Source organism: Cyrtonyx montezumae, unplaced genomic scaffold (genome assembly GCF_038088225.1).
Source record: "Cyrtonyx montezumae isolate F1298 unplaced genomic scaffold, pur_monq_1.0 scaffold_7, whole genome shotgun sequence".
Taxonomy (NCBI): domain Eukaryota; kingdom Metazoa; phylum Chordata; class Aves; order Galliformes; family Odontophoridae; genus Cyrtonyx; species Cyrtonyx montezumae.
In genome coordinates, this window is record NW_027072078.1 from 7,468,747 (window position 1) to 7,481,419 (window position 12,673).

Here is a 12,673-nt window from a genome sequence, read left to right on the forward strand (position 1 = left end):
GGCACAGCACAGTTATGTTGGGTTCTTTTCCTGTTATTTTTGATGTTGCTGCTGCAAAACCCATTGAAAGCACAAGCACTGTTAGTAAAAGTACTGGAGAACAGATGTGTCATCTCTTCTGGCAGCATCTGGGAGTGTCCCTTTTGATGTGCTTTTCTCTTTTTTTGCGTTTTACTTCCTTTCTCTGAACCCTCATCTTACACATGGACAATGTTCTCATTGCTGTGTTGTTGTGTGTGTGGTTTTTGTTTGTTTGTTTTGTGGAAGGAGGCTTAGCCAGTATATATTCATTTTAGAGAAAATAACTTTTGTCTTGTCAAAGTAGCAAACAGAGCTGTAGTACATCTTCCAATTAAATGAACAAAGAAAACTAATACCAAAACCTAAACCGCAATCCTATTCAGTGACGAGAAAAATAATTGAATTGTGCAGGAAGCAGAAAGGAAAGGGAGGAAGACTGATTCACATGCCATGTCTGCACCCTTTTTTTCCTTGACTGTATTTCTCATGACCTTGAGATGGACAGAATCCATTTTGTTTGTATTAAGATGGTGAAAACAGGTCCGAATGAAAAGGCGTGCGGTGCGAGGTGAGGTTTTGTTTGCTGCTGTTGAAGTCTTGTGTTGCTGTAGTTTAGATTTGTGCTCAACAAAAAGAAGTGGCCTTGAAGGGTCTTTTTTTTCAGTGTAGATGATGCTGTAATTCTCAGTCTGTATTTTGATTTTTATCTTGAGTTCCACAGAAATCCTGGTATCCAACTTGAGATCAGAGGCTGGTTTTATTCATACCGGTCATAAGTTACAGTTATCAGATGTATGTACACAATAGTTGTTGTTTAGGAAAAGAGTTTCTATGTGATGCTTGTGAGGAAATGTGATTCCAGTCTGCAGCTAGATTTGAATCACTCAGATTGATCAACTACAGAAATGTGGTTGGTCTTCAGTGATGCCTGAAAGGATGTCTCTCTGTTCTAACAGAAACATTGCTAACTAATGGCAGCAGTATGGGTGAGGGGGGAGAGTAAGGAAGAGAAATGAAACTGAAATCTGACTGATGCAAGGGGGTTGTTTTCATCCCAGATGTCTGTGTAATTGGGTTTACGCATCTGCACCTCGTGCTCTTCCTGAGTAAGCGTTGGTGTGTTTTAAGAACTTTGTATGCGTTAGCCGTTTATGTCGTGCACAAGAGTTAAGTCTGAATGAGGCTGGACATGTGAAAGACAATGGCCCTGGAGCTACCATTCTGTTATTCCATTAACAGAATGCCTGGGGATTATATTGGGTAAAACAAGCAAATGTGCCAATGTTTACGTATGCCAGAATAAGCAAAATAAAACGTTTTTCAGAGGCAGTATAAAACCAGCTATCCTGCTTATTAAATGAGTCTCTTGCCAGGCATGTAGCATCGTCAGGTATTACTAATTGCCCTAATTTGTCAGAAAATGCTATGCCAATTGAGTAATTATTTTTTGAATCTGTTCTTCCCAGTCTGCATTTACCAGAGAGCACCCCAACTTTTTCCAGCATTGCCTTCCTCTCTCTCAGAACTTCTGCTGTTGTGGCGGATGGTCTGTGCTTGAGGTGGTTCATCCTGGGGAGAAGATAAGCCCTGGATGCTACTGAACTTGGAGAGACAAGAACCTTCACCTTAAAATAAAAGCTAAACTGAGGGAACACAAAAAGATGAGCATACTAGTTAATGTAATAAAAATTGAGTTCCTCAAGCACCTTAGAGTCTTTAATTTTCCTTATATGCTGTTATCAGAGGCAAAAAAATATCTGTTCAGTAATTCTGCAGGTAGGAATTCATACCTACTGGACCCCTTTGGAATCAAATGACCTGCAGGTCGAAATGGGTTTGACCTTTTATCAGTGAGGGCAGCAGTCCCAGGTGACTATGTAACCTCTAGGAGGAGAATACCTGCTTTATTTGGAACTGAAAACAGATGGAGGCCTGAGAATAGCATCAGAATGGTTTCCAGGAAACAATGATTTATGGAGATGACAGAAAAAATATCTATTACTCTTCTAACCCATTCAGTGTCCACACGATTGCTTATTTTTCCAGTATGGGAACTTCAGTCGGTTGAGTAAGGAGAACTCAGCTAGAAAGGGGGAAAAAAAAAAGATCAGTCTCAAGGCAGTTACCGCTTGCTCATTCAAAGAGTTCCACATCAAACCTCAAGGCAGCTACAGTACTGTCTTGACGACCCTTCAGGCTCCTAAAATCTCTTTTCTAGTTCTTTACAACATCTAGTACTGCCCTTTGGAAAACAGCCCCCCCAAAATGATGCATCTTTATATGAATTTCTGTGGTTCTTGTACCTATGGGTTTGGACAGAAAGGCTCTTACTGGAGTTTTGCTTTTGTGGTGAGTAGGGCAATGGAAAGGAGTTCAGCAAAGCTGCAGAAAGAGTATCTTACTAAGACAGTTACTGAGTAGGATAAACTGTCCTGTTCTGCTGCAGGTTTAATTCTTGTTATCTGCATTGCACAGTGCTCTGTCACTGACACCTCACGGAGAAAATGTGATGCTTTAATGATAATAACTTTGTTTACTGTACTTCAGTACAGCAGCACCTGGGTAGATTATGTTGCATGAATTTGGGATGATAAAGAAGCTTTGTATTTCCTCCGTTCTCATTTAGCAGGGTAAATAGGATGAAAAATGGAAAATGACAACATAAAAACAATGAAATAATCAAACAAAAAATAGAAAAGAAAGCCCAAGCAAACAATAGAACAACAAAACCCTTTCAAAGCTAATAGCTTTTGTGTGGTGATGGCCCTGGAGGAAGGTGATGATCACAAGTTCACAAATGTGATTTAGAAAGTCAGAACTATTCTCATGTATTGAAACAAATAAGGACACATTTCGTATTGGGTTTGATTGCTTGTGGTTCACTAGCGGGGAAGCAAGACAACTTCATATCAAACAACACATCCAAGTGCACCACAGCATCTTGTCTGCGTTGGGGTAGGAAATGCAGTATTATCTGCACCACTGGTTCACAATGCAAGTGATGGATGAGCTCTAGCATTTCCATCATGGTACGAGTAGCCTTTCTGTAACTAGCATCTGTGTGGCATGCACTGTTTGCTAAGTGTTCTCTTATCTGTGGGAAAGTTCACTACGTACAGCGGTTTCGATGGCTGTGGGACTCAGATGTTCTCTCAGCACAGCATAAACACTTGGAGACATTGGAAGAAGATCTGATGGAGAATGTGGATCTGTAGAATCATTTAAGCTTAAAAAAAGAAAAGAAAAAATATTAAAAATAACCTAAATCCCTCCAACTTTGTGGAGGATTGTTGTGGGTTATAGTGAATGACTTACACTGAATGCTTAATTGAGTTAGTTAAGCTTATATTTGGGCTTGTTGGCGGCCCTGAGAGCTTATGCCCTTGACTGTGTGTTTAAAAATGTAGGGAATAGGTCTTAAGAAAGAGAGAGGTTAAGCCTGATGCTGTAATATCAGCTGCTGAAAAAGGGAACAGGAAAAGATGACCAAAGTACCGTAAAGCTTGCATTCAGTTTTGACAAATATTTTGCCACATGGAGGAGAGGAGCGCTCTAGTCAAGTTCTTTGTTTCCCTTTTTTCTTTTTAGCAGTATTTGGCCAAACAAAAGCTGAGATACATTGCTGTCCCAAACTATCTGAACTGGGGAAAGAGAGGTGAGGAAAAGTTTGAAACAGTATGTAAATGTAATGAAATCCAGAGTGTAGTGCATCTCTGAGGTTACTCACATTTTGGAGACTGGGATAAATACAGAAGGAACATAACCTTTCACTCCTCCGTCCGAGGGTTTGGAAACTAAAAGGTCAATATTAGAGAAATTAAGTACTGCCCATCAGTTTTGTTATTTGTTTGAAATTGGTTATACTGCAGACCTTAATACCTTAAATGAGAAACATAGGTGGTTAAATAAGCAGCGATAAAATGGGGGAACTCCTGAGGTTAGTGTCCAGATTCAGGTCTTATTCAGAGAAATGCCTGTTTCCTCCATCAGAAATAGCTACATCACCATCTTGAGGTGTACCACAATGGCTGATAGAAGAGATCTTGTTAAGGCTTTGAAAAGGACCGTGCTATAACTCCAAAAGCTTTGTACTTCTGAGCCTCTAGATTCGGTTCTGCCAGTGCTTGCACAGAGCCCTGTCTCTAACACAGCTTCAGATTAAGTAAGTACAGAAACAGAGCCCAACCTTCGTTTGGCTGACAGCTGTAGTGTTTGCCAAAGGCCTTGTCTTTGGGAATGTCTGGATACAGATACTTCAGAGGGTTTTCAGGAACGTTGTCTGCCATAATGACTTTGTAATCTCGCAGTATGTCAGCGAAGGGCAGCGCAGCCAAGCGGCCTTTGTTGTAGGGTTCCACTGAATGGAATGTTACTTCTCCTGTAAAAACACAAGGGCAGGAAGCTGCTACATCAGCATCTCTGATTGAAATGCTTTTTGCCTTTCTTTTAAGTTTACACTGGCATGGGTTTTACCTTTTGTACCAACCTTACTCTCTTTCAAGGCATCTTCCTACGCATGTGGGAACACAGATAACGCCTGCCGTAGGCAGGTACATCCCCTAATGAACCTATTCATGTTAACATAAGGAACTGAGAGGAAGGCTTGCAGAGTTTTGGTTTGCATTTCAGTAAATAATACTTGCATCTCACCCAAAGTGAAACTGACACATGATCTGCATGAACTTTACTTTTAAACAACAACAAAACAAGCAAACAAACAAACAACAAAAAAACACCCTCAACCAACTGTAGCTACAATTGTACCAAAGGATTTGAGCTCTATGTTATTATTTTTTAATCGCACTTACCATTTTCTAACTGATCCACCCAAGTAAAGGTAATTCCACCCAGATTGCTTTCACTAAACCTTAATAAAAATGTTCCTGGTGTCTTGTCTTTGAGCAAAATTCGTTCCTTCTCTTTGCTTACAAATCCCATTACGTACCTGAAGTGTAATAGGAAATCATAGTTTTACTTTTGCAAGAATTATGGACTTAGTCCTGCATTTCTAATAGATTCGGAGGTGTTCCCTTTTTGCAAAGATTTTGAAAACTCATAAGGGGGGAGAAAGAGGCAGAAGTGTTTGACTCTTTGCAAGTTCTCTTCTGTTTTGCTAGTAAAGAAAAGAGGATAAAGCAGAGAGAGATAAATATGAGGATGTTTTCACTTCTTGCTCACCCATCAATCCAAAGAGGAAGAATGTGTTTCTTAATTAAGTCCAGTATAGCTTCAAGCCAAACCCAAAAGGTAAAAGATTTTCCAGGTAAATGTTCCTGATGAGAAATACGTGCAACAGAAGAACACTGTGTGAATGTTGTTACACCACAGCCACGTGACATAACCGTCTCAATTCCTTAAGAATAATCTAGTGTCTATTTAAATAACAGATTTGAATTGCTGCTTGAGTAACATCTCTGCTTAAGCCTAATGTAAAAACTAAGATTTCTTAAGATATGCACTGGGGCTCCCTCTTTTTAAAGAAAAAAAGCATGTTCAAAGTTTTTTTCTCATTATTGAATTCAATTTTGAGAGTTCAAACTTACTTCCAAGGTTCTGGATGTGTATTAATATTACAGTGTGAACAGTGTTTATACTCTTCTTGTTCAGCACTGTTATTTCCTATCCAAGTTACTGAATGCGTTGACAGACTTGAAATAATTTAGGTTGCAACTGAGCACATAGGAAAAGCATACTGTATGTCTGTATGCTTTATGAAAAATGTGTTCTGAACTTCGGTAATGTAATCTGTATTGATTATCTGGTGTCACCCGATGACCTTAGATGCCTTTTACAACCGATATGGTTCTATGATTTACAGAAATATATAAGGCATACTTGTCTATAATGGCAGTTTCTGGTACCTGTATAAATGTAGCTGTAAATGATCCTTTAGCCCAAGCTTCAAACTTCAGAAAATACTATTTTTGTTGTGAAACTTTTAGACTTCATTTGCTTGTGCTGGGCTACAACACCCACATGTGGCAAGTGAGAATCTCATCACTGACATCAGTAAAACAGAGTTAGATGTGAGGATGTTAAAGACGAGTCTGTGCTTTTACTTTCAGAACTGTACCTTGCAGAACTTTGCCCAGGAGAGCTGGTAGTCACTGTAACTGACCTGTTGCCCTAAAAGCAAAATAGAAAACTGTGAGTCTGTTTTTCTGAAGTTCTGAAAGAGGTACTGTTCAACGTTCCTGCAGCTGAGAAATAGCATAGACCCTCCAGACTTGAAGAGGGACTGAGAGGGGCTTGCTAGGGGGTGTATGTATGCATGGAGAGAGTGTGCAGCTGGAGGGTGAGTTTTGTGTATCCTTCTGAAGCAGCTGCTGCTGATAGCCTGGGGAATCTTGGCCTAAAGTTGTCTAGGGCTTTGTTGATGCGACTCTGTGTTCAGTTTTAGTTTCACTCCAAGCTTGATTGCTCTTGGCCGTCGCCCTATCTTAAGCTTCCAAGTTTTCAGACATTTTTTTTCTTACAATTCTCACCGATTAGCAGTGGTGTCTTTCTACTCCATTAACTAACAAACCGAGAAGCCATTAGAAAAGGCACTCTTTACTAAAGGAAACTGGCCTTAGCTTTCCAGCTTTGAAAGCAGTAAGAAGTAAAGATTGTATCCAGTTTTTGACAGGCACTTTAGTTCTTGCCTGGCAGTAAGAGGCATCGTTACACCCTCAGCTTGTAGTTTCTTGTAGCTCACGTACATTTTATGCTAGTTTCTTCCCCAGAAACAGGTAATGCTCTCTTTTATTCTGCCAGCCTTCCCCTGAGGCCTCTCCCTTCTGGAATACAGTCAGACTGAAGTGTTCTTTTGCTTGTCTCACTAAACTTTCAGCCATGCAGGGCTTCATTTCTGTGTCGCTGTGAGTAAAAGATGGATCCCAGAACTAAGCAGGCCCCAGTGAACAGATACTTTAAAAAGCAAAAACAAAACACGGCTCATCGCTGCCACCGAAAAAGCCAAAATCCCATAAGCAAGCAAAAAGACTTCCTTATGATATCTGATGCTGGAGATAACAACTCTTGCTAAGGAAACAAAATAGTGTTGAACGTGACTCTGATGCCCTCTTTCTTCAGCTTAGCAGCCTAGATGTTCAGAGCTTGAATCGTTTTGCGGTGAGAATAAGCCGACGTGTGCTTTTCTTTAAAGAAAAACAATGTCACAATGGTATTTTTGAAGTCAAGGGTGGAAATGAAGGTCACGCTTAAAGTTGTTACCTTTGGCTGTCAAATGTAAGAGTCCTTCTCCCTCAAAAATAAGGTCTATACGTTTCTACAGGCTTACCCATAAGTTTCTCTGCCAGCATGTTGAGTTGCTCAGAATTGAGTCCGCGGCCGACATAAGATGAAAACTGCCAGCTCAGTACTTCTAAGAGCTGACTTAGAGTGGCAGCAGGGGGGTTATTAAAGAAAGATAAATTCTGCAACAGAATGAATGCTTTGTTTAGACAACTAGCGACTATGGAAAGCACTGCAGGCTTTAAAACAAAGCAGCAAGTGCTTCAGCAGAGTGCAGAAGTGTTTAAAAACAACAGAAATAAGCTTGGACAAAGATACTTTGGTTCCTTCCTGGTTAGTAGCAAAACTATAGGGTGATGCTCCTGGAGAGAATGGGAGTGTGTATACCTTGGATGACAAAATACGTTGCTATGCTTCTGATAGTAATGCACTTTAAGACAGTGGAAATATGCTTAATGCCTGTCCAATGAATGCAGCACTATATTCTGCAATTTGCAAACGCTGTAACAGCACTGAATCTAAAATTTGTGCTGTGCCAGCAGGAGACAGGGAAATAATGATTCTGCTTTTGCTCAGCATTAAAGCTACTGCACGGTGCTACCTGGCTCTTGCAGTCTTCTCTGTGCAAAGCACTAGTTCCTCTAAAATGAGGGAAAGTAGCATTTAATTACATTACAGACCCAACCGTCTATCTACTTCAGTGGTTTTGAATTGCACCTGTGGAATTATTTTGTACTGTGTATGATTTTAATCAACCACGTTTGAGGAAGACAAATTTGACCTGGGGAAGTTGTGAAGAAGGGCAGTCACCTTTCCTTAGTTAGTGAACTACTACTTCAGCCTAAAATATGAAGGCTAAGAGGCATATGGTTTTTCATCCGGGCAGGGAACAAAAGAAAGAACAAATAAAGTAGTGTAATAACTGTGTGTTTGAAGAAAATAAAGTCTGCTTAAGAGGGGGAAGCAGCCTTTTTGTAATGAATGTACTTGGCAGCCAAATAGTAGAAGCGTGACAGTGCAGAAAGCCACTATTTGTGTTCTGACCTACCTGAGGATCGTTGGTGGATAGGTTGTACCAAATAATAGAAGCCCATGCGTTGGGTAACTGGCTGACATTGGAGATCATCACCACAGGCAAAGAGCTTGTCTGGTGGAAAAAATGAACACAGTAAGTAATGACAGTGCTGTATTACTTGCCTTTTGGCCCTTTCTTGTTCTCCTGCCCCTTCCAAATACTGTTCCTGGGCCTGGGCCATTCCAGCATAGTAGAGTGGGACCAACTGTTGCTAACTGCTGCCCAGCCTGTGTTTCAAGAGAGAAATGCTTTTGGAAGGTGCACACGTTTCAGGTTAGCTGGGCCTGGGAAGTAAGCTTAGCTTTTAGCTGCTTGAAAGTTGTAAAGAAGATTGACTTGCATGTCTTTCCGCAGCCAGAAAAGTGGCTCCTGGTAGTGTTGGTCACTACATTGTTTCTGATGATCTGTTTTAGGTACGCGGGGATGTCCTCAGCATGTAGCTTGCAATTGTTGTCATAATATTCTCTAATGTCTTATGATATTTAATTGAGGGCTGTGCCTTCTAGTGAATGTGATAGGGATTTTTTTTTTTTTTGTCACTGGCTCACATGGAGCATACAGTCTTTGGATTAGCGAGATGTACTGTCTTTTCATAGTGTACCAAAGTCACCATGAGAGTCTGCATTTCAGCTTCTGCGTAGAAGGGCTAAAAACGTTGCTTGAAATCTGTGTGGCCTTCCATGTGGTTCTGGAAATCTGGCAACTTATGGTTACTGCTGAAGACAGCATCTAGAATAGATGGGCCTGCAGTCTGGCCCAACAACCTTGTTCCTTGTGAGCCACTGGAAAATGCTGCTTGTTCTCAACATACAAAATCTGTCCAGAATATACTCACTTCCAAATTGATAGTCAGCCCGTACAGGCAGACCTGAGTTTCAAAGCTGATGGAGTGCAGCTCTTCAGTCACCATATGAGGGCCCTAAAGGGAAAAAGTAGATTATAAAACTGTGAGTGTGTGCTTGGCGTTTAGTCTGGGCACATCTAATTCCTAAGCAGAGCAGAGAAAGAAGGAAACCCTTTGTTAGTCCAGATCTCTGGTGGATTTTTTTCTGATGATGCTTGTGCCATAACAAAACCTGCAACCCTGGGCATTCTTAAAGCAATGATTTCAGACTCTTAACTTTCAACTTGGGTAAAAATGTTGCTTTGGTGTTGCACGTGTATGCGCAAATGTAACAGATTCCTTTGTGTCTGCTACTGTCTCCCTCTCTTGCTAAAGTTTCTTTGCTGATTGGCAGCCCCAATCTAAACACGGATGTTAAACTTCAAAGAGGAAACAAGAAAGCAGCACAAAAGAAGCGGTTGTAGGAACCACACAAGTAGGCCCCTGTCTCAGAAAACAGTTTTGCTTTCTTTCAAGTATACTCAGAAACTTCTTGTTAAACAATCTGTTATAGCTGACTAGCTTGTATTACAACATTTTATTTGGATTACAAACTAGCATAGCTCTGTCAACAGCCAAATCTCTGCCCCTTAGGAAGCACATCTTTAAAAATAGATATTTCGACTTGTGGGGATGGAAATATAAAAATCTTTCTGCCATTTTTCCTGCTTTTTTTTTTCCCTCCCCATCACATATTTGTTTTGCCATACCTCTTAAAAAACCAAGGCAGAAAGGAGAGAAGAGAAGGGAAGTTTGTATTCCTGAATCCAAATACTTCCACAACTGAAATGTTGTAACACAGGTAAAATCAATCCAGCTGACAAGAGCTGAAAAAGTTTGGGAAACTTCCATTCTCTGCCCTATTATAATTTAGAAAAACCTGAAATTGTGGAAAAAGCGTAACAAACCGAGTTTGTGAATATGCTGCTGTTAGGCAAATGGTTCCAGACGGTGCTTTGAGCAGGAGCCCCGCTGGTGGGAATGAGCTAGCAGTGAACCAGTCACGGTTTGGGCGTCCTAATCCCCCGCAGCCCCTCACGATTGCGGTTGAGGCGCTGCGGGTGGCTGCTGCTCGGCCTGAGCTGTCATACTGCGCCGCCACCACACGAGGGCGCCCCAGACCGGGATTCAGGCGGCAAACGCGGAATTTGGGCGAGTACCTCTGAGTAAACGTGGCCAGCAGAACGCGTATTTAAACTTACTGTGCCTGTGCTCGAAAAGCTTGTTTTTGTGGGTTTTTTTTTTTTTTCAAAAGGTAAACTCTTTGACCAAAGAGAAGGCCTTGCAGGGGCGTGCATGCGTTCAGATTATTACTTCCTATCTTCTACAGGAGCTGTTTAAATACATAACCTCGAGCCGCATAACTGAGGCTTGAGTACCTCTGAAAGGTTCTCGCTGTGCTCATACAATCGCATGATTATTGAGTTCGACACTCACAAGGAGAGTACATATTTCATAAAGCTAATTTACTTGCATACGGTTGCTGTTGGATTTAAATAAAATCTGAAATACTTGGGAGAGTAATCAAAGCTACCATCTAAAATAAATCCACCAACCTCATTTCCTTTGCTTCCAGCACTTGATTTCATTTCTTTCGGCTGCTGTATAAAGCAAAACAGAAATTATGTGGCAGAGAAACTACAGATGAGTACATAAAGAATGCCAACTGTAGCTGTGATGCCCTTAGTGTAATAAGGATTTATTTTCAGTGTGTGGTGTGGCAAGGGCTCTGTGCCTTGCAAAGTCCATTTGGTGAATGGCCTTTTGATAGATGTTTTTTAAGCAGCTAACTTTATTACAATGAAGATAACATACTAAATTGTTAATCGGGATGCTTGCAAGGGGTGTGATAGTAGAAAAGGCTGTTTTTGTACACCCGCGGTGATGTCCTGCACGCTGAGCCAAAAAGTACCGTGGGTGAGGGAGCCTGGTTCGGCTGAGCCTGGGCTCACTGAGACATTAGGAAACCTATAGAAGCAGTTCTGCAGGCTCTCAAAACACGTTTGCCTCAGGCTTTGATCTAAAGGATTCAATTGTGTATTTCACACTGATACTGGCTTTTTTTTTTTTTTCCTTTTGTTTAAAAACAATGTTTGTGTGTAAAAGAGTGTGGTTGGTCTTTTCCTCTCCGGGCACTAGGTAGGGTTTGTTTTGTAATCTCTGTGAAAATACAGTCTCACTTTACAGCAGTACGGAGTGCAGCACAGGAGTTGTAGGAGTAAACGATCTTTAAGGGAGAAGAAAACGAGTGGAGATGTGACAGTAGTACAGTTCTCCTGGCATAGCTTTTGCAGCATATCTTATTCCCCTGGCAGAGGGGCATGGCAGGGAAGGAGCAGCCAAGCTTACCAAGTGTCGGAACTCCACGGCCAGGCTGCCGTTGGCAGATTCATCCATGTTCATGGCTTTCACGTGTGTTCCACACAGGACGAATCTGCGATTGCTGTGGAGAACATTACGTGTACACACTCCAGCAGAAACACATTGGATAGCTGAAGGACTCTCGTATTTTATTTTCTTACCTTACTGTTGAGACGTTCCTGAAATAGAAGAGGGGCAGGGGAGGAAACAGGTGATGAATGAGTGAATGTGTAAGCTGTGCTTGCACTGAGCAACCTATCTCGAGGCAGTACGTTTTTGCCTTATCTGTTGCAGTTCCTTTTTAGAAGGTTATAACCCGTAGTAGGAGCTGGGGATTTTGTTCATCATTGCTGTAAGAAGTAATGTGAGCATGAAGGAGTACTGAACCTGTTAGGAAGGAGGAGCTTATGTAATGGCCTTGATGTCAGGCAAAGGTAAAACACTGTAAGCCACCATAGTTACTAATTACAGCCCCAGCTTTCCAAGCACAAATGGTGTGTAATGCTTGGAGCAGCTGCATTGAAGGTGCTGGGACTATTGGCACAGGAAGAGGGGAGCAACTATCCCATAAATGCAACAGTTTGATTTAAAGTTTTCAGCAATGCCACTAGTTAAGGCTGAATTTTATTTAAGGCTTGAAACAAATGTTAAATGGCCAATGTCTCCAATTTCAAATGTCGATTCAGGATAGCTTTCTTTTAAAATTCGAAGAGATTTTCCACAACAAAGAGAGCTGTTACCCTCACTACCCTGATGTTTTAACTGTGTATTGGTTTCTTCCCCCCTTTAAGCAAAATCTAAAGCAGATAGGGTAGCTAATGAAAAACCTGTATAGTCCCTGTAGGAAGAGAATTATCTAATATCTTCACTTAAAGGTTTCTTACTTGTCAATAGTTGCTTTCACTCTGATCTGGTAGTTCAGCTCTGGCAATTTAATTAGCAGCCTTGAAAACAGAAAATGTAAAAATGAACACTAAATAAAAAACTAAACAAACAACAACAAAAACTGTAGCGAACAAATATGTCAGCAGAAAATATTAGAGGACATCAACTCCACATCACAATATTTGGAATGATTATAATCTGAAAACATTGAC

General features: G+C 41.0%; 1 protein-coding gene across 1 annotated transcript in view; it reads right to left on the minus strand.

The window, feature by feature from the left end:
- Positions 1-1,191: 1,191 nt before the first annotated feature.
- Positions 1,192-12,673, minus strand: part of STAT4 (signal transducer and activator of transcription 4) — a 33,991-nt gene continuing 22,509 nt past the window's right edge. Inside the window, exons 10-23 of the mRNA XM_065751136.1 lie at positions 12,461-12,520; positions 11,738-11,755; positions 11,565-11,658; positions 10,772-10,816; positions 9,168-9,251; positions 8,306-8,404; positions 7,304-7,439; positions 6,095-6,147; positions 5,200-5,294; positions 4,830-4,966; positions 4,208-4,399; positions 3,749-3,815; positions 3,139-3,247; positions 1,192-2,104 (exon numbers count right to left, since the gene is read on the minus strand). Of these exons, the coding sequence (XP_065607208.1) occupies positions 2,078-2,104; positions 3,139-3,247; positions 3,749-3,815; positions 4,208-4,399; positions 4,830-4,966; positions 5,200-5,294; positions 6,095-6,147; positions 7,304-7,439; positions 8,306-8,404; positions 9,168-9,251; positions 10,772-10,816; positions 11,565-11,658; positions 11,738-11,755; positions 12,461-12,520 (1,216 nt within the window). The 3' untranslated portion in view covers positions 1,192-2,077. The remainder of the gene's footprint in view (positions 2,105-3,138; positions 3,248-3,748; positions 3,816-4,207; positions 4,400-4,829; positions 4,967-5,199; positions 5,295-6,094; positions 6,148-7,303; positions 7,440-8,305; positions 8,405-9,167; positions 9,252-10,771; positions 10,817-11,564; positions 11,659-11,737; positions 11,756-12,460; positions 12,521-12,673) is intronic.